This window comes from Chelonia mydas, chromosome 4, assembly GCF_015237465.2.
Source record: "Chelonia mydas isolate rCheMyd1 chromosome 4, rCheMyd1.pri.v2, whole genome shotgun sequence".
NCBI lineage: Eukaryota > Metazoa > Chordata > Testudines > Cheloniidae > Chelonia > Chelonia mydas.
The window spans coordinates 16430649-16452150 of NC_057852.1; the positions used below are offsets into that span (position 1 = coordinate 16430649).

The 21502-nt window shown below is 39.8% G+C and overlaps 1 protein-coding gene across 1 annotated transcript in view; it reads left to right on the top strand.

The window, feature by feature from the left end:
- Positions 1-21502, top strand: part of BMP2K (BMP2 inducible kinase) — a 104341-nt gene that overhangs the window by 46355 nt on the left and 36484 nt on the right. The window contains exons 6-12 of the mRNA XM_037896740.2: positions 1610-1691; positions 4824-4956; positions 10120-10223; positions 13976-14055; positions 15980-16140; positions 19015-19190; positions 20341-20436. Of these exons, the coding sequence (XP_037752668.1) occupies positions 1610-1691; positions 4824-4956; positions 10120-10223; positions 13976-14055; positions 15980-16140; positions 19015-19190; positions 20341-20436 (832 nt within the window). The remainder of the gene's footprint in view (positions 1-1609; positions 1692-4823; positions 4957-10119; positions 10224-13975; positions 14056-15979; positions 16141-19014; positions 19191-20340; positions 20437-21502) is intronic.

Sequence of the window (21502 nt, forward strand, 5' to 3'; positions counted from 1 at the left end):
GCCACAAGTACTCCTTTTCTTTTTGCGAATACAGACTAACACGGCTGTTACTCTGAAACCAGTTCAAAGATGTAACTTCCGCATCTGGGTTTGGCTTTGACTGCAATATTTATCAAGAAAAGTTACCAAAAAATAGAAGTAGACATACTGCTATGAAAAAAATCACTCTTGGCTTTTCTAGCTCCATCTTTCTCTTTCCATGCTCCATATTTCCAGCATTAGCTTCATGTTGCTTAGAACTTCAATAGGAGACTGATCTGTTAATGTGTAATACCTTTAGAGTAGTGTGAGCAAAATATCAAAAAATAAGAGAAGTTAAAATGCCACAATCTAAGGTGTAATTTGGAAATAGTTTTTTCGTAGCTGCTTTTGAAGATAATCTATAACAAGAATTAAATATTTATCATTTCCCTGATTTTATTAAAATCAGGTGTTCAAGTTTGATACCTTTAGACAAACTTTTTTGTGTTCATAAACTTGGTGTATTTGATTTGCAATAGTTATAACTTGTTGTAATTCTTCTAAGAGTATAGAAAAACAGCAAAAGATTCTTTCCATAAAACAAAAAACTTTTGCTGAGCTATTAGTAGCATATCTACTGCCATGTCCGCATAGATGGTCAATGATCAATCCACACAGCATCATTTGTTGCTTACAGGAATGCTGCAATGACTTACTATTTTACATAGTAAGAAGAAAAGGAGTACTTGTGGCACCTTAGAGACTAACAAATTTATTTGAGCATAAGCTTTCGTGAGCTACAGCTCACTTCATCGGATGCATTCAGTGGAAAATACAGTGGGGAGATTTATATACATAGAGAACATGAAACAATGGGTGTTACCATACACACTGTAATGAGAGTGATCACTTAAGGTGAGCGATTACCAACGGTGGGGGGGGTGGGTAATAAACAAGGGGAAATAGTTTTACTTTGTGTAATGACCCATCCGCTCCCAGTCATACATACTTCCAGTCATAACATTCAAAAACCAGTCGGAGAACACTTCAGTCTCTTCGGTCACTTGATTACAGACCTAAAAGTTGCAATTCTTCAACAAAAAAACTTCAAAAACAGATTCCAACAAGAGACTGCTGAATTGGAATTAATTTGCAAACTGGATACAATTAACTTAGGCTTGAATAGAGACTGGGAGTGGATGGTTCATTACACAAAGTAAAACTATTTCCCCTTGTTTATTCTCCCCTCCCCCCGCTCTCCTCCTGGTAATAGCTCATCTTAAGTGATCACTCTCATTACAGTGTGTATGGTAACACCCATTGTTTCATGTTCTCTATGTATATAAATCTCCCCACTGTATTTTCCACTGAATGCATCCGATGAAGTGAGCTGTAGCTCACGAAAGCTTATGCTCAAATAAATTTGATAGTCTCTAAGGTCCCACAAGTACTCCTTTTCTTTTTGCGAATACAGACTAACATGGCTGCTACTCTGAAACCTATTTTACATAATGTATAAGTAATCTGTAGTGGGCAATTACCCATATTAAAAATAATTAGTGTGTATTAGCTTATGAATGGTGGATAAAAAAGGTATACTGCAAATCTTCCATTTCATCTCAGTTCCACTTTACTTATTTTCTGCTAGGTATACAACACTGTCATACAGAGCTCCTGAAATGATTAATCTTTATGGAGGAAAACCAGTTACTACCAAGGCAGATATTTGGGTAAGTAATATAAAAGGTGGTCTAATTCTTGTAGAGTTGTTCTGCTTTCTTAAGAGTAAAAAATTGATAAAAGGGAAGTTAGTGTCTCAGAAAATACAAAATAAAGGCTTTGCAGTGAGAGAATAAGGTGTGGCTTCTTGCAGCAGAAGTAGTGTGTGGGAAATGGTGATAAAAAGAAATAGCTGTAGATAATGGTTTTGTCTTTTCCTACAGAAAATTATTGGCATACGTGATGTACTGTAAAAGGGGAATTATTATTTAGATAAGTATTTTTTTTTTCTTTAGCCTACTAGTGCAAAATGTAGGTAACATCAGTATTTTTCCTCGCTCTGACTCAGTTGTTAAACAGGTTTCTATTGAAGCCATTGTTAAGTATGATTTAAATAAGGCAGACTGAATAGGTGACCAGCTCCTGTGCATTCAGCCATGTCAGCGATGTTTAGTTCAGTGTGGAAAAATAAGATTTTATTATCACTAATGATGTATAGTGAATATTTGCAGAGTGCATTAAAGATGAAGAGTGCTATATTTGCTGATTATTACACTATATATAATCAGAATGCAAAGTTCAGTAATAACCAGCTGGACATAATTTGAGCGTAAGGAGAAAAGTAACAATGAGAAAATAAGGTATGTAATACAAAAATAAATATTTGTAATGAGTGGCTGGTACTGTTCGTTAAACATCTTTTAATTGCTAAAGAAACAAGGTGGATGAGCCACTCTCTTTTATTGTACTAACCTCTGTTGGTGAAAGAGACAAGCTTATGAGCTATGGAGAGCTCTTCAGGTCTGGGAAAGATATGCAGAGGCCACAGCTAGCCCAGGTCAGCTGAGCTGGGCTGTGGGGTTATAAAATTTGCAGTGTAGATATTTGAGCTCAGGCTGGAATCTGGGCCTTGAGATCCTGTGAGGTGGGAGACTTGGCTCTGAGATTTGGTGCCACAAGTTCTTTATCGTAGTGTGTATCCAGAGTTTTGCAGCTAAATACAAGGTGGAAAAGAATTTGTTTAACATAAGTAGCTAATGTGCATTCTAAGGGCAAGTCTACACTACAAAATTAAGTCAACCTAAGTTAGGTCGACATATAGCAACCACAGTAATTAATGGGGCTTTTCATGTCCATACTGTGCCCTCTGTCAGTGGTGTGTCCTCACTAGGAGTGCTTCCACCGACTTAACTGTGTGGGGCATTGTGGGGTACTGACAGCTGGGGCTTTGGGGCTGACAGCCTGAGCTGTCGGCAATGCGGGGCTCGCAGCTGCAGCCCCACTCTACCCAGGGACGCACGGCCCAATATTTACATTATTATGTAAATAATGTAGCGTCTACATGGATGCAGTGTTGCCCTAACTATGTCAAACTAAGCACTATGCCTCTCACAGAAGTGGAGTTAAGTTGATGTAGTGGGTGACTTATATCCGTGGGAGCTAAATTTTAGGGTAGATCCTTATTAGATAAGGTAGCTTACCTTGACCTAACTCTGTAGTGTAGACCAGGCCTAAGAGACGATTCAAGGAGAAGTGGACGCGTTAACACCTCTTCAGTCATAGGTCTGTGAGAGTTCATTTGAGAGCATAGTTATGGTCTAGTTTCACCCACACATGATGATACCCATATAGGGTATCATTAAACAATTACAATCCATACTTGATGGGGACCACAGCCTGAAAAATCTTTTCTGAACCCTCTTTTCTGGCCTTAAAACAACCCCCCAGACTCACCAATCTCATGAATAGAGGCAAGCTCCCCACAGACCAGGACACATCAACTCAAAGTGGTACTGGCCCTGCCATAACAGATGCAAAACCTGCAGAGTCAACTCTGCTCCTATAATGACCATTACCCACCATAACATACCTTTTAAGATCCACGTGGCCTACACATGCCTATGGCAACGAGGTGTACTTCATTCAGTGCACTAAATGCCCTAGTAACAACTGTGTGAATGAAACCAGTCATTACTCTCTCAAATGAACTCTCACAGAAAAGTGATAAGACAAAAACAACATTCATGGGCCAACACTTTTCACAAAACAATCATTCCATATCTTACCCCTCAGTCCTCGTTCTCAAAGAGAACGTGCATAATGCTTTCGAAAGATGAGCCTGGGAGCTTAAATTCCTAACCTTGCTAGACACTAGAAATCATGGTCTCAATAAAGACACTGGATTTAAGGCTGATTACAACAATCGGTAACCCTCTAGCCTGCTATTTTTTTTTGTCCTATGACTGCAGAGGTGTTCACAGGTCACTTTACCTGGAATAGTCTCTTACAATATGTGTTAACTGCTTATGCTAAACAATTGTTTCCACCTTGTATTTAGCTGTGATGCTCTGAGTATCTTTCCCAGACTGGAAGAAGAGCTCTGAGTAGTTTGAAAGCTTGTCTCTTTCACCAACAGAAGTGATCCAATAAAAGATATTACCTCACCCACCTTGTGTTTCCACTATCCTGGGACCAACACTGCTACAACAACACTTTTAATTACTAAAACCACTGAGGAAATGAAGCGAGGGTAAATCTGATTACTATATGAAATATAACACGTTCATTGTCAACATCTGTAATACCTAATGAGGACTTAAGAACTTTTTCAGATCACTGAAATGGGAGAACAACTCCATGATTACTTTTCTTCTACATGCCAGACAGGTGCATCTTGAGTAGATTCCATCAAAAAGTTTATGGGAAAATAACATGAGCTCAAGGACTCTTATTTGTCAGTTTAGATGGTGGTTCTACACGTGCAATTTCGCTGTATAAACACACATTGGAATATTCATCTGAATTAAAAAATAGATTTTTTTAAAATTCAAAAACAGACGTAAGTTTCCTCTCTGAATTTCTTTACGTTAACAGCTTAGTTGCTGTCTGGCATCCAGTTGGAGGGACAAAAAGCACTTGTAGAATTGCTTCAGATCACGTCATTGCTTACATCCCAAGTTATGTCAATGGAGTGTTAACTCAAAATGCTACCATGTTCAATGTCTATGCAGGCATCAGTAGTGACCAGCATTTAAGTTATTTATTAAATCTAGCTTCACTTTTTACACTGATTTATTGCCATTTAGACTTTGCAATGACAATACTTTTTTCTTTCTTCTCTTTTTTTTTATTTTATTTTATAGGCACTTGGCTGCTTGCTGTATAAACTTTGTTTCTTCACACTTCCCTTTGGGGAGAGTCAGGTTGCTATTTGTGACGGAAATTTTACCATTCCAGACAATTCCCGATATACCCATAATGTACATTGTTTGATAAGTAAGTAGCTGGGCAGCACTTAAAATTGTTTTGTGTGAATTTATTAGACCTTACTACTAGTAACCTTCCCTACCTGCAGTATGCACTTATAGTTAATGTCCTTTAAATCAGTGAATTTGAAGGTTTGCTTAAACATAATCTAACCTTGCCCTAACACCACTTTTAGACCTTTGTTCTAAGTTCAGAAGAGTCCTTATCTCCACTGTCTGAGAAGTCAAAGTAAATCTGTTGTTTTGCTGGGGAAGAAAGGGGGATCATTGCATTGAGGAAATCTTTTGAAAAGGAAAATTGTCTGCTCTGATGAAGAAAAAAAAAAAACAGTTTCCTTTTAGTTCTTCTTCGAGTGCTTGCTCAAGTCCATTCCATGTAGGGATGTGTGCGCGCCACCTGCACGGGTGTTGGAATCCCCCCTCTCCCTCGTGGTATCCATAGGGGCTGGCTCTGGTGCCCTCTGGAGTCACGTGCATATGCGCCAGTATAAGGGAATCCCCCTCCCCCCTTCAGTTCCTTCTTACCACCAGTGCTGGTGCTGGAACGCTCCTCTTGCCTTAGCAAGCTGTACTGACCAGTGGTGGTTCTAGTTTTTTCTTGTGTATATACCTGTAAATAGTAGTAGTTTTAGTAGTTTCTAGTACTTCTTAGTGGTTAAGTGTAGTATAGATAGTCCCTGGAGAGACTTGGTCTAGGGACAGGGCATGCCCTGGTCCCTGGGCTTTAAGCCATGCGAGCGGTGTAAGAAGCCTATGCCAGTGAGCAATCCATGCATCCATTAGGTAATATAAAATATTAAAATTTTTCTTTAAAAAGGTATCCCTGTCTGAGATCTTTCACCTTCTTCAAGATCTTCCCTACAGATCTCCCCATTGTTTACAGTGTCTCTTCTCCTCCTTGCTGAAAACTTACATTGAGGACAGCCCCCCCAAAAAACTTTTTGATAGGACAACCAGCTATATCTGTAAAATTTTCAACATTGGTCACTGTATAAGAATCTAAGCAATATATACTGTCTTCAGTAAAACTAGTTACCTGTGCCAATCTTTTTTAAATAATCAGTTTTGAGCTACCCCCGCTTTGTGAGGACTGTTGAGTTTACTCCTGAGCTAACTTAAAAAGACAGAATCGCAGCTAGGATGGAAAAAAACATATGTTTTGAAAGGATACTTATGCAGTATTTGCAAGGATACTTTTGCAGCAAGGAGCAGGAAATGCATTTCTTTCTAAAAAGAGTGTTTATAGAACACACTGGTAATACCAAAATTCTGCAGATATCCATAAAACCATGCTGAGATATAGCACAGAATTTCCCCTGCACTTCCTTGCAATGCTCCCAAATATAGCCCTATATTGCTCTAATCAATTTAATGAGGAAGCTACCATAGACAGAAAAACAAACAAAATTTTAAAATTCTGGGGAAAATCTTGTTTAAATCGTAGACCTCATAACTTTAAGTAATTATTATTTAAGTACTTGAAATGTACCTCTACACACTCACTTTTTTAAAGAATAAAAACAGTGTTGCCTTCTTCGTCGATAAAGCAAGATGTGTTCTAGAAAATGTTGTCCATCTAGACCAGTCTTACATTTCTGTTTGGTTTGCTTTCTACCTGGAGAAAAGTAACAAAAAGTAGGAACAGAACTCTCATCAGAATTAACTCCAGATACCTGGCTGTGCACACCAGAGATGAGGAAGAATCTCTCGCTTGAAACTTACATTTAATTTGATACAATCACTCTTTCAAATCAGATCTGTTTAGTTCTTTATTCTTATGACCTTTCTTGATTCCTAGAATGAATGTTGTCATATTTCAGCTGGTTTCTCAGGTTGCCAGGAAAGCTATTACCCCAAAACTGTTTGATAAAGCTTGGGCTGATGCAAATTATACTTTTAAAGTTTCCTGACATGTTCTTGCTATAAACTTCTTGTTCAGAATCTAAGACAGATTTTTCTATTTTTATAATTGTTTCTGTATTTGGCAACTTATTAAATGATGAGCTCAGTATGCTGACTTCACTGGCAAATTTCTGACCAACGTGTACTTTAATAGGCTGTAACTTATCGTGTAGTCTTGGTTCACACAAGACTACAGGTGATTTTGTCATGTATTTAGCAGGACACTAAAATCCAGGATGAGTCCAAATATGCCTCTAAATCCTTCTGAGCCCTGGGCATCTATCTTTTTAACCTCGAGTTTGTCAAAAGCTTTGTTGTGACATACCTCTTTCAGAGGAGGGCTGCACACAGTTTCTCCTAGCTGCAGTATATTACTTCTGTTAGCTAGGGGAACTTAATAGAATTGAGGTCCTAATTGTGTCCTGACCCCCCGCCCCTCGCCCACTACTTGCAATGCCTGAAACTGTTCTTTCTCAGGTGCTTCTGATGCCATCATTTCCAGCAATTTTGCACCAGGCTAGGATCATGTGGTGGTGACACTGCAACTTTTCCATCCTATCTTACACTGTTCTTGTCATCTTTTTTAAATGGTATTTCCCCAGCCTTTTTGACTAAACTCTTGGATTATTGCAAATATGTGAAATGAGGCTAGACCTCATTTTTAGGGTGAAATTTGCTAATGTTTTACTACAGTAGTGTCCAATCTCTTAATCCTGAGGGCCAAGTGTATTTCAGAATGGTCAGGAGTCTACAATCAATATTTTGGGGCTGATTCTCTGCACTGTTCTGTCTCTGCACCGTTCAGGATTTACCACGATGTAGGGAAGTCTTCTAGCTCTGCACCTGCTCTAGCTCCTGCATAGAGGGAGGCATAGCTCCTGAAAAGGGAGCATCTGAGTGGTTGGGGTGGACACTTGAGTTGGAATGAACACTTGGGCTGTGCCCAGTTGGCATATTGTCCCTTGGGGACCACAGCCAGCAGGCATTTCCCAGGGCAAAGAATTGGGGAACTGTAACAGGGTGGTGTTGCTCAACTCCTGGCCTGCCCTGCATGGGAGAGGAGAGTGGTATTTTGCTTAGTGCGCCCTTAAGCTCAGGCAGAGCTAATAAAGCTCTTTTGCTGCCCTTTCTGGGGCTTCTCCACGGAAGCAGACAGTGGAGCAGCCAGAATTTTTCTCTCCTCGGTGACGTGATGAAGGAGATAGAACTGCAGCAGGGAAGGGACAGCAGCAGCTCAGAGCGCTCGCACCTCAGAGCTGTTGGAAGTAGCATGAGACAGCGTGTCCTGTGTCCTCCCTGAAGTGATGGGTCTGTTTTGAACACTTCATTTTTTAAAATTGCACTTGTTTAGGAACACATTTTTCACTTGGAGTCAAATATCGTTTTTTCTTCATGTAGTGACCCTCCAGGCCACCAGCTGGCGCCTAGGTCACAGATGGGACACAGCTAGCTTAGCGTCTTATAAATATCACTACATACAAAATCAGGCTTATAAATTTGTCTGGTTATTCTTTGTGATTATCATTTTCAGTGGCAAATTGAAGCAAGTTAAAAGTAAAGGATGCGATGTGTAGGATTTCAGGCATGGCTAGACTTCCAAAATGAAGTTTAAGAAACCAGTTACTGTTTAGTGTAAGAGCCATACTTTTAAACATAACTCTTTGGTTTCCAAGCTGCATTTCTTTGTAATGTGTAAAAGGTAAGCTTCTGTGCGGTTATGGAAAGGTTTGCTTGCTCATGTTTTTTCTTTTAATCAAATAAATGATTTATTTTAAAATATCTCAAAACACTTAAGTATTTCGTACTCAAAATACTTTCCCTCTTGCTCTGTGTAGAATACTTTGGAAGATTGAAATTGAACTTTTACTGAAATGTTTTTCCTTCATATGTGAACTTTTCCTTGCTTAAAAATGTAGGATGGATGGATGCTTAATTCTCCAGTGCATTAGGTGTTTCCATATTTATATTTATTATATTGAATGCATTGCGTTCCAAACTAGTTAATTACATGCCATTACTCTCTGTAGTGAACCTAAATATTTCTGGTAGTTTACTGATTAAATCAGTGGTTCTCAAACTTCACTGTACCATGACCCCCTTCTGACAACAAAAGTTACTACATGACCCCATGAGGGGGGACTGAAGCCTGAGCCCCGCTGCCCTGGGCAGAGGGGTCAAAGGCCAAGGGCTTCAGCCCTGGGCGGGGGGCCTGTAACTTGAGCCCCACCGCCCAGGGCTGAAGTTGAAACCTGACCTCTGCTGCTCAAGGCTGAAGTTCTCAGGCGTGGGCTTTGGTCCCGGGCGGTGGGGCTCAGTCTTGGGCCCCAAACCCCAGTAAGTCTAACGCCAGCCCTGGCGACCCCATTAAAATGGGCTCACGGACCCACAGTTTGAGAGTCACTGGATTAAACTGAGTGTACTTCAGAATTACTTATTAACATTAAGTTTGTTTTTAATAATGCTGTTTCTGTAACGGACACATGGATTGGTGCTGGTCTAAAATCCACTCTTTTTTTAATTAGTCTGCATCTAATTTTAACATTCATATAGAATAATGTTCTCATGAAATGGCTGGCTGTGTCAGTTCAGAAAACATAACTTGTGTTCAGAGATGGAACTTGGTTATGTTTTGAGTGGGAGGGTGTGTGTGTGGTTTTTTGCATGGGTCCTCTAATTAAAAAAAAAAAAAAAAAAAATGTTGCCGGTTCCAAATGCAGTGACATTTACACATCAGCCCACCTGTGATGCCTTTAGTTGGCTCACTGTTTTACATTTCTGTGTCTCAGAAAATGATTTTCAAGAAGGCTGGTACTCCTGAGTTGTTTTCATTCTAATAATGGAGAAGAAGGTTTTGAAGACATAACTCTGATCTAGCTGGTGGAGAGACTCAGTTTTCCTAAAATACGAACTACTTTTTTTTTAAATTTATTAGTGTAGCACTTTGCAGTTTGTTTTATAGAATCCCTAGTAGTCCTTACAAGTCTGCTGTTCAACTGATTCAGCTGAGCTTCAGGACTGGTAATGCAAATTTTCTACTCTTTCATTCAAGCAAAAGAGTAAAACATACAGTATAAACCACATATTCTTGGCAACAGACACCATTCTAACTCAGTACTTGTCTGAAAGAAGTAAAAACCACTTTTTGAAATGAGTAAATTCTAAATCAATTAGTAAAGTAGTTTAATTCTCATTTACTCTTCATTTGTACTATGTCGTAGGCAAATTTTCTTTAATTGCTATTAGAGAAATTTTAATCAATCCACTTTTACAGGGTACATGCTTGAACCAGATCAAGAACGGAGACCCGACATCTTTCAAGTATCTTATTTTGCCTTTAAACTTACCAGAAAGGAATGTCCATTGTCCAATATTAATGTAAGTAGTCTTCTGTTTTTCACATCTTTTGATAGATTTAGTAAGTGTCCCTCAATATTGTCAAAAGGAGTTATTACTTCTAGATCAAATCAAGTGAAAACATGTCTAATGTTAACTTTTTTCTTTATAAAAGTCTGTCCCTGTGCTGAAATTTCTGGATATGATAAATTTCAAATAGATGCTGTGTTGACAGAATTCTTAGCTTGTTAAACTAAAGCAAAAAGGAAAACTGCCTTAGAATCTTCTGGATAGCCCTAATAAATAAAGATGGAATGGAAAATCGCTTCTGACACATCCTGATAAACTATATCAGAACGTAATGGTACTTTCAGTGAACTGTACTTTCCACACTTTTTATTTGGCTAGGTCTCTGGGTTAATATAAAATACATTTTAAATTGTTCCTGCTATGTTGATTTTCTCTCAGTAAGTTCAAATTTGAGAGTTACTACATGAGGTAATGAGGACAAAAGGAACTGATAATTTTGAACAGAGCTTTGAGTTAACTTAGTATTATTAACCATCCTTAGCCATTTCCAGCCTTGGCAGGCTCTTACGTACCGACAAGGGAAAATGGAATAGCCTGAGATTTTCTCCTCAGCCACCTTCACCCTATTTCTATATTTCTCTAGCATTTGGGGGAAAAATATAAAATCTCTAATTCCCAGACACAAACTACATTTAAGATGGAGTTAAGGTTGAGGGGACATAACTAGTAATGTTATAAGGATGGAATAATTATTTCAAAACCAAGCATTCTTCTTGAAGTAGTGTCCATATGGGTGCTCTGCTTCAGTTGTGCATATGCCTCTTGAGCCCTTTGATCAGAGGTTTTTCTACTACCTGTGCCTGTTTGACCTGTGTATGTGCCCTATACCTCCTCATGCCAGATGTCAAGGCTATATAGGGATGCTTGAGTGAACCACCCTTAGTTCCTATTCTACCGCCTTGGCCGGAGAGGGAGCTCTAGTGTGCCTGCCTGGAGCGTGCCGTGGCTATTGTGTATTCTTCTTAGAGTTGCTTGATAAGGTTGGTTAGTATAGTTAGCTGTTAGTAATAGTAATAGTACCTGGATGACTGGCTACTCGAGGACCATTCTTATGAAGCTGTGCTATCTTCCACCCAGAGAGCCCTTGCTCTGTTCCAAAAGTTGGGTCTTCAGCTGAAAGTAAGGAAATTCACCTTAACCTTCATAAAGAAGATACAATTTATAGGGGCTTCATTGAACTCGTTGACAGCCAGGGCCTGCCTTCCCTTAGACAAGTTCATAATCGTATCAAGTTTGGTACAGACAATTCAGGGAAGTCCTTGGACTACTATAAGGACACATGACAGCTTGCGGTTTTGTGACCGAACACGCATGGCTACGTCTCCACTTCTTTCCAGGCTGGCTCAGAATGACCTGTTTTCTAGGCAGCCGCACCTTGGACAAACAGGTGATGGTTCCTCTACAACTGAGGAGCTTCCTGGATTGGTGGAAAGATCAACTCAACATTTCGATGTGCATTCCCTTCTGTTTCCCAACTCCATCACTAACTTTAACAGAGGCAATATTGTTGGGATAGGGAGCTCACCTTAATGCTCTCATGACTCAGAGCAGATGGACAACGCAGGAAACCAATCTCCACATCAATCTTTTGGAGTTCAGGACTGTCAGGAATGTCTGCCTCCATTTCCTGCCTCTCAGAGGCACATCGGTCGGGTCATGATGGACAGTGTGTCCTGCGTGTTCTATATCAACATACTATGGAAATGGTGCATAGCTCATCAGATCTAAATGTTGGTGGTCTACATCTTGGGCATTCAGAACACCACAGCCAATGTTTTCAGCGGACACATGGCACAGAACTGTGAATAGGAACTAGACTTTCAAGTCCTCCAAAACATATTCCTAAGATGGGGTCTGCTGAAGGTGGATCTCTTCACAAGAACAAGAAGTGCCCTCTTTTCTGCTCATGAGGGGGGTCTGAACCACCATTTTGGGGGGGATACCTCTCTTCCTTTCTGAAGGAATAGTGTCAAATTCTATCCAAATGTAGGTTTTGTGTTTTAAAAAAAAATCTTTTATAAAGCGTATGGTGAAAATAAATGTTTCCATGAATGTGTTTGAAAACTCCGAAGGAAACATTTTAAAACAAATATTCTCTGCACTCTGTGCAGCCCAAACGTAACAGCGTTGTGCTAGTGCATGGGAGCCTGAAAGTTAAACTGACTTAGCTGACTTCTATTCAAGATGAGAAAGCTAAAAGCAGTCTATATAATGGTGAATTTTTTTTTAAAAAATTGCAATTAATAATCTCTGTGATGGTTTCTCCATGGGGTTCCACCTGGAACTGGGGTAACACTGAGCCCCCTGACCCACCAGCCTGTGCTCCCTCTCACATGGTACTGCTGTGACAAGCTGCAAAGCCCTTCAGTCTGCACTTTCACCAGCATTCATACAGGGAGGGACACACTCAGCTGCAGTTACATGCAGGCTCTCTGACCAGCCCCCCATAGGAAGGCTACAGCCAAGGCAACCCCCAGCTCCCCAGGCATGCCCCCCCTCTGGCGTATATACCCAAAATTGTACCGTCTTGTGCTGCATGGGGAACTCAACAGCATAAGCTCAAAGTTTCCCCCCTCCTTCAATGTGGAGAGGAATACCCAACAGCCTTTGAGCTATGATTCCCAAACCCTTCTCTGCAATTCACTGGTTAAGATAAAGCAAAAACAATTTATTAACTACAAAAGATCGATTTTAAGTGATGATAAGGAACAGCAAACAGATCAAAGCAGATTACCTAGCAAATAAAAAAAAAAACCAAACTAAGCTTAATATACTAGATAGACTGGATATGAATTAGCAGATTCTCACCCTAAGAGATGGTACAAGAAGGTTGCAGATTCTTACGGGGCAAGTGCACTTGCTTTACAGCTTGGAATCCCCAGGTGTTTCATTCACAGGCTAGAAATCCCTTTAGCCTGGGTCTAGCACTTCCCCCAGTTTAGTCTTTGTTCCTCAGGAGTTTCCAGGAGTTGTCTTGAGTGGGGAGTGAAGAACCACAGATGATGTCACTCCCTGCCTTATATAGCTTTTGCATATGGTGGGAACCCTTTGTTTCAAAGCTTGGTTCCCAGACCAGTCTGTGGAAAAATACTGACATCCCAGGATGGAGTCCAGCATCATGTGGTCTGATCACATGTCCTTGTAGAGTCATAGCAGCCAGTACTTACAGGCTGTTTGGAGCATTCACAGGAAGGCTCACCAGGTGGGAGATAAGCTTCTCCAAAAGCCTATTGTTTTTTCATAATGGCCCATTGCCCTGAATAGGCCCTTCTCCACCCACTATTTTGTCTAGTGGGCATTAGCCAGGTGTAACTACATTTGAAATACAGATATAGTCAATATTCATAACTTCAGATAAAAAGATGATACATGCATACAGATAGGATAATAATAATCAAATCATAACTTTTCCAATGACACTTCACATGCCTAATGTACAAAATGTATCATAATTATGCCATAAAGCTATCATAACATCACTGTGAAGAACATGAGGTGCAGCGTCACAATCTTTGTAACATAGGTAAGGAAACATTTTTAATACATTTAATCTGACAATGTGTGTTTAACCACAATACTGAGCCAAAGCACTGTCTGATACTTTGTTTATGAATTAAGATCCCCCAAGAAGCCACAGTATTCCTCTTCAATTTGTAACAACTTTCAGGATTTTATATTTTAATTCACATGTGTTTTTTCTGAAGAATTCTCCTGTCCCTTCAACTCTTCCTGAACCCATGACAGCTAGTGAGGCAGCTGCTAGAAAAAGCCAAATAAAAGCCAGGTGAGTAAAATAATGTAGAACTTCGTGGATTCTGATGTAGATATTTTTATAGCAATTTTATGCACCTGAAGTTTTCTTATATGTTTGGTTAATATGCTAAAACTGCTCCTGATACCCAGGACTTGTGTGTATATGAATTTTTTTAAAGGTCAATGTTTTTAGCAGTCTGAGATGGTAATTTTAATAGATAAGAATATTTTATTATGAAAAAATGTCTCTTTAGCATTTGTTTTTTTTTGACAGATTAGTGATAGGGGCACATATTGATAGGATAACTTCAAAAGCTCCTAGTTGACTTGACTTAGCCTCCTGTGTGCCTAATGACAGGTTTCAGAGTAGCAGCCGTGTTAGTCTGTATTCGCAAAAAGAAAAGGAGTACTTGTGGGACCTTAGAGACTAACCAATTTATTTGAGCATAAGCTTTCGTGAGCTACAGCTCACTTCATCGGATGCATAAAGTGGAAAGTTCAGTGAGGAGATTTTATTTTCACACAGACCAGGGCAACAAAGCCCGTTGCCAACTGTGCCCACATATCTATTCAGGGGACACCATCATAGGGCCTAATCACATCAGCCACACTATCAGAGGCTCGTTCAGCTGCACATCTACCAATGTGCTGTATGCCATCATTGGCCAGCAATGCCCCTCTGCCATGTACATTGGTCAAACTGGACAGTCTCTACGTAAAAGAATAAATGGACACAAATCAGATGTCAAGAATTATAACATTCATAAACCAGTCGGAGAACACTTCAATCTCTCTGGTCACTCGATTTCTGACCTCAAAGTGACTATCCTTCAACAAAAAAACTTCGAAAACAGTCTCCAACGAGAGACTGCTGAATTGGAATTAATTTGCAAATTGGATACAATTGACTTAGGCTTGAATAGAGACTGGGAGTGGTTGAGTCATTATACTAAGTGAAACTGTTTCCCCTTGTTTAATTCCCTCCCCCCCCAGTTCCTCAGAAGTTCTTGTTAATGCCTGGAAATGGCCCACCTTGATTATCACTTCAAAAGGTTTTCTCTCCCCCCACCCCACTCTCCTGCTGGTAATAGCTCATCTTAAGGGATCACTCTCCATACAATGTATATTTTTTCTTGGTCTGTGTGTATATAAAATCTCCTCACTGTACTTTCTACTTTATGCATCCGATGAAGTGAGCTGTAGCTCACGAAAGCTTATGCTCAAATAAACTGGTTAGTCTCTAAGGTGCCACAAGTACTCCTTTTCTGTGTGCCTAAGTACCTTTTGAAATGAGGTTAAGGCTTGCTCCTAAGTCAGTTTGGCACTTTTGGAAAATTTTACTCATGTTCTGGCAGAATATTGCATTGCTATAAAATTCCCAAATAGCGAAATAGAACTGGAAATGACTGAAGCTCTAGAGTCTGTAGATTTTTGACCACCATGAAGAGAGAAGAAAGGATTCTTGCTTTTAAAAAAATTTTATCATCTCCTACTTTTTCTATATTAGTGTTGAGTTTCTGGAATATTCCATGAATGATCATCATGGTGCAATCACAGTACTTTGCTCAAACTCTGAAACAGTTGCATTCTGTCATTAAGTTATGATCAATATATGTCTCCAGGAAAAACAGAACACTTGCACTTAGGAAGAATGAATGTTAATGATGTTCAGTCACCTTGGTCTCCTTGGAAATGTTGTTGCATGGGCCCCCTCTTGTGGTATCTATAGACATTTGAGAGTTTATCTGAATTAGTAGGCAGGTCTTTGGGCTTGTTCTCCAAAAGTAATGTCGGGTTTTTCAATGTCTTCAATATTTTTAGAAATCAAAACTTAGAAATATTAACATAAAATTTAAAGGTATGCAAAAAGAAGATGGGCTTAAGGGTATCTTGAATAAAGCTGAAGAATAGTCATATACATTGAAATGTCTTCTCTGGAAAATTTTTCATTATAGAATAACAGATGCTGTTGGACCAACAGAAACCTCAATTGCACCACGACAAAGACCAAAGGGCAATTCAAGCACTGCCACTTCTAATGTGCTAACTATCCAGAGCTCAGCAACACCAGTAAAAGTATCGGTTCCTGGTGAATTCGGTAACTGTGTGCAAAAAGGTAATTCACTCAAGCTGAAGGACTTAAATATTAACACCCTTCCTTCCCCCCATCCCCACCCCCAAAAGGGTGGTGGTGGAGAAGATTTGTTCTATTTTTCCATTGTTTTTAATGATAGAAATCCCTAGTCTGTGACAGTCACTTTAAACCCAGAGGTAGCTGTTGTGATCAGTGTCCTGGAGCTCTGAGCCATCTGGATAGCCCTAATGGCCATCCTACCTATTCTTCAAAACTCCACAGTGCGGATCCTGACAGATAGCACCTCCCCTACATAAACAATCAAGAAAGCACAAGTTCATCTCTCCTCTGCCTGGATTGGAAGCTGTCAAACTCTAGATGTGTCATCAACACCAGATAACTGAGATGGCAGAAACAACGTGGCAGACGTCCTGAGCAGACAGTTGGTTACTACTCATCAGCGATTTTTTGCCTAGATCCATCATAGAGATGAGACGTGGGGACCCTGGTGATAGATTTGTTCGCCACTGATGTCAACACCAAGTGCCAGAACTTTTGTTCCAGAAGGAGCACGAGTCTAGTCTTATTGGGCATCTTCCTTCTGCAGTGGTACCAAGGTCTCTTATGTGCCTTTCCAATTCCCCAGATCCCCCAGCATGATTTCCAAGATTAAAAGGGACAAATGAAGAATTATTTGTAGCTCTGTACTGGCTGAAGCAGTTCTGGCTTAAAGATTGATTACACATGTCCATCCAGCCTTTGGTCCAGCTCCCAGACTGCTTGAAGCTGAGCTACAGCCTCACAACCAGATACACTTCCCAATCCAGAAGTCACTGCAGCCTCCCAAAGACAGCATAGCTATTAGCTGGTTGAGTACCATGGACAGAGACTGCTTCCTTCAGATCCAGAAAATCCTGATACAGAGCAGGAAAGCATCTACCAGAAAAACATATTCATTTAAATGGGAGATGTTCTTGTTGCAAGCAGCCCAGCATGGTCTGGACCTCGTCCAGGCCTCTGTACTGAAGGTCCTCAACTACTTATTGCATTTAAAACAGTCTGGCCTTTTATTCATCTCTGAGACCCACCTAACAGCAAGCCAAGCTTGCCATCTGCCTGTACAGTATTGCTTAGTCTTGTCACCCTCAAAGGAATATTACACACATGCTCTCCCACTGGTCAGAGAACCTCCTACTGCCTGGGACTTCAGTTTAATCTTCCTACGGCTTGTGGAGCCTGCATTCAAACCTCTCCTTACACCACCGTGGTTTTTGTTGTTCTGATCCCTGCGATAAAGGGAACAGAAATTACATGAAAGTACCCCAATGTGGGAATTGCCAGTAGGTGTAGAGCCAGCATATATTGCTCCTTCACCACCCTCTCTAGAGACCACGATGCAGAGGGCATGTTGCAGGGAGTGGCTGGAGAGCAATTACGTGGCACAAGTGAAAGCAACCTTCAGATTGTAACTGGTGCAAAGAATCAGGGACATGTAATAATAGGTGGCTGGTTCTCAACTTCTCCTTTTTCCTGTATCCTGGACTCTCCCACATAGCTGTCTGAGGGAGGGGAACCATTCTTGGCTACACTCTCCCAGGCACAGGCAAAGGCAGTCAAACTCCTGTCTGACTCTCCGTAGGGCTCCTGTCCCGGAGATAGGTAGGTCAGATTTCCTTTTTCCCCTGCAAAGCAGAAAATGGCCAGTAGGGGAACGCGTGAGCAGCTGCAACAGATGATGGCTGTGCACCCATACAGTGATAAGACTGATTCAGGTGCTTAATTTGAAAAGTGGCAGGATACTTATGAGAATAATTTGTAATTATTTTCTTAACCCAGTTGCTCTCAAGGACCACTGCTTAAAGCTTTGGTCACAAGTGGCCCCAGGGCACAAGTTTTATACCACTGGCCTAGAATGTTACACATGAGATACATGATACATGAGCTACCTGACTTCATCTTACTTAGACAACAGTGTGTAGTACGTTAGTAACTACTTACCTAATAAAGGCTGCACAAAGAGGACTGTGTGGACTGGAGAATCTGGCCCAGTGTGTGTGTTCAGTATATTGCAAATGTTTGTGTCAATATGCTCTAGATCTCTGAATATACAAAAACATTTTTTCCTAGCTATTTTTTTAAAATCTTAAGCAACTATAATGTGTGAGGAGTTAGATTTACCTTGATGCATGAAGACTTCATGTGCCTAACTTGCCAGCGTGTGGAGTGATCCACAACAAGCAAATATATATTTTCCTAAATGGATGAGTCATGCATCAAGGTATATTCATTACATTAAAGAGTCAGAAGGATACAAATGGAATAAAAGGAACTGTCTATTTCAGTATCAAGTTCCCACTCACTGGAATGTTTTGGGACCTCTGAGCATTCTCAGTAAAGAAGAGCCCTCGAACCAGCTGACAAAGGCCATAGAGTCAAATCATAAGAGCAAAGGGAGTTTCCCACATGATTCAGGCTGGAGGCATGAACTCTTAGAGTGAGAATTCTGCAAGATATCTTCAGAGATATAAAATTTACCTTGTAATTCTACCTTCTCTTAAGATTTCAATTTCCCAAACTGGTCAAGGAAACTCTTAGAGCAGGTCTATGCAACAAACTTGAATTTGTAAAGACTTCTGGTGAAGATGCTGTAAACTGACAGGAGAGGCAAGAGCTGCGTCGGCAGGAGAAGCCCTCTGGCCAACATAGTGCTGTCTACGTGGGGGGCTAGGGTCCATATAATCTGGATTTTTCACACCCCTGAGTGATGTAGTAATAACGTAGTAACTGTATACTCGGACTTAGAAAACAGTTTGTTTGCAGTAAGAGTGTTAAAATAAAAATGTGACTGTTACTGACAATTCTGCCAATAAACTTCAGCAATACACGAGTTAATAAAATTCTTTAAAAATGTTATAGGAACCCTAAGACCAGGAAATGGACAAGAGATCTTGTCCCAAGGGACCAATCAGCACCCTCCACAACAAAATAGAGTACTGCAGCAACTGCAACAGGGGGACTGGAGATTACAGCAACTGCACCACTTACATCACCAGCAACAGCAACAATTACTTCAGGATGCTTACATGCAACAGGTACAGGTTTATTTTACTAAAGGAAAATGCCATGTTTAAAAATAATTAAATGTGAGTAAGCCCTCTTTTTAAATTCTATATTTCAATTACACATGGAAATTTAAACTTTTCTACTACTGGGGGGGGGGGGGGGGGGGGGGGGGGTTTCTGCCTTTTTCAGGCAGAGAGCAAAGTGGACTGTCTTATTTCCCCTTTGTCCTACATCTGTTGTGTAACACACTTTTTATAGTTACATTCTACATGCTAACCAGTTGCTGTTTCTTCCGGCTGCTTGAACTCGGATCCTAGCTGGATTTTGATTTAGCACTAGGTGTAAGTGATGTGTTGTGTGAGACACCCTTTCATTCCAACAATCTAGGAAAGCAACGTGATGCTGGCAATGACTGTCAGCAATAGTTTGTTCTCTAAAGATGCCATCTTATGTGTAGGATTCTCATTCTGTGGTTTTGCCTAGTCAGTGTAAAATTCCCATAGCTGTTGAGGTTTTTTTGACTCTGGAGGGTAGCAGCAGTGAGAGCAGAAGACAGATTCCCCTTCTTGTTGGATCCCCCTGTAAATACTACTTCGCAAACATTATGATCCCTTTTTTGACCATGGTCAGCAAAGGTGCTCCCTTTTGGTGATTTGTGATTCTGCATTGCTCCAGCTCTTCTGTTGACACTGTGTATCCTTAAAAGACTTACTTAAACGTGTGTTCTGTTGAGTATGGCTTCCTAAATTTCCTGAGGATCACATCATTTTACTTGTACTGTGTGGTGCCTAAAACACATTTGAGGGTGAGTTATACAATAAATAACCATCTGAGAGGGAATCTAAAAGAGCAATCAGGTTTGACAGATTCAGTGGGTCCATAATACATAATTTTTTCCCCCACAGGACTCTATGCTTTTTAAGGTAGACCATTGAGTTTTCATTTAAGTGTTCACTTGCAAAATAGACTAAATACTGGCCCAGTTTTTATATCTTGTACTATCAGAACAACGTGTTTTAAAATGCACCAATTGTTGATAGTGCGTTTTACTCTTATTTAACCATTGCTCTCCTTGCTGATGCATATAGATGCATTTTTTAAACAAGCTGTTTAAAATCATTACTCATTGAGTTGTTTTGGTTAATTTTTTCAGAAATATCTCTTTCTTTCTAAATGTAGTATCAACAAGCAATGCACCAGCAAATGGTCCAACAACAACTTATGATGCAATCTATGTACCAACAACAACCTTCCCCATCCCAGTATCCTGCCATGGTATGTTGCCTGTAGATGCTGATATTCTTTCTTTGATTAGTTGGTGTGCTGTACAGATTAATTGCAATGTATAGTAGTCTTAATAGGTATCTGAGCTGCAATAGACATCTTAAATATTGGGCAGTGAATCATCTAATTTGTTTCCCAATATGCTACAGCTTTCAGTGCTAACATGTTTCTCTGTTCATATCTGTTAACTGATTTTATAATGAACACATTTTAAAGAATGTGTAGATTTGGGTACAGTTAACACATACTGCCTGAAACACTGCTGAGTAGTTATTCACTAGCCTGAGAGATATTTGGTTGTTACAAGAACGTAGGCAGATGTTCAACGTCTAAAGGTTGGTAGAAAATTAAAGCTCTATAAAATCCAATATTTGAAATAAACTTTTCAGGCCAAGACTTTTTCAAAAGTGGTTGCTTAAAATAGGGTTCTTAAGTGGCCTGAATATCCAGCAGCTCCCCTTCAGGCTCCATTATACTGGTACTTATCACAATTGGCTAATAGTACATGTAGCTTCTGCAGTTGCATGCAGTCATATTAACCGAACACTCATTTTGAACACAATTGTGGAAGTCTGGTCCTTAAAGACAAAAATAGAAAATAAAGCACTACAGTAGACACCATTTAAAATATTTATAATTTTGCTTTTACAAGTAGATACTGAAGTATAGCATAACATACATTAATTTTGCTTGCCTTTGCCAGTAAATATTTTAATGGTGACAGTTGTATGCACAAACGTGGCTGAGTTAACATTACTATTAGAACCTTAACTTTCTCAGAGTAATGTTAACTTGGCTACTCCATGCATACTATCTCAACATCTCATTTTCCTGTTTTTACTTTTTATATTTGTTCATAAATAAATATTCTGAGTATGCCATAAAATATAGGATGGGCACCAGAGCAGAGAGAGAATTTTTCACTTGCTTATGATAAAGCATTTGAAATCAAGTATATGTTACATTGACTGAAGTTTGTTTATATGAAATATTCTTGAATGCAGCTTTTAAAATATATCTAAAGTCTTGAGTTAACAAACATCAAAAAATATCAGTT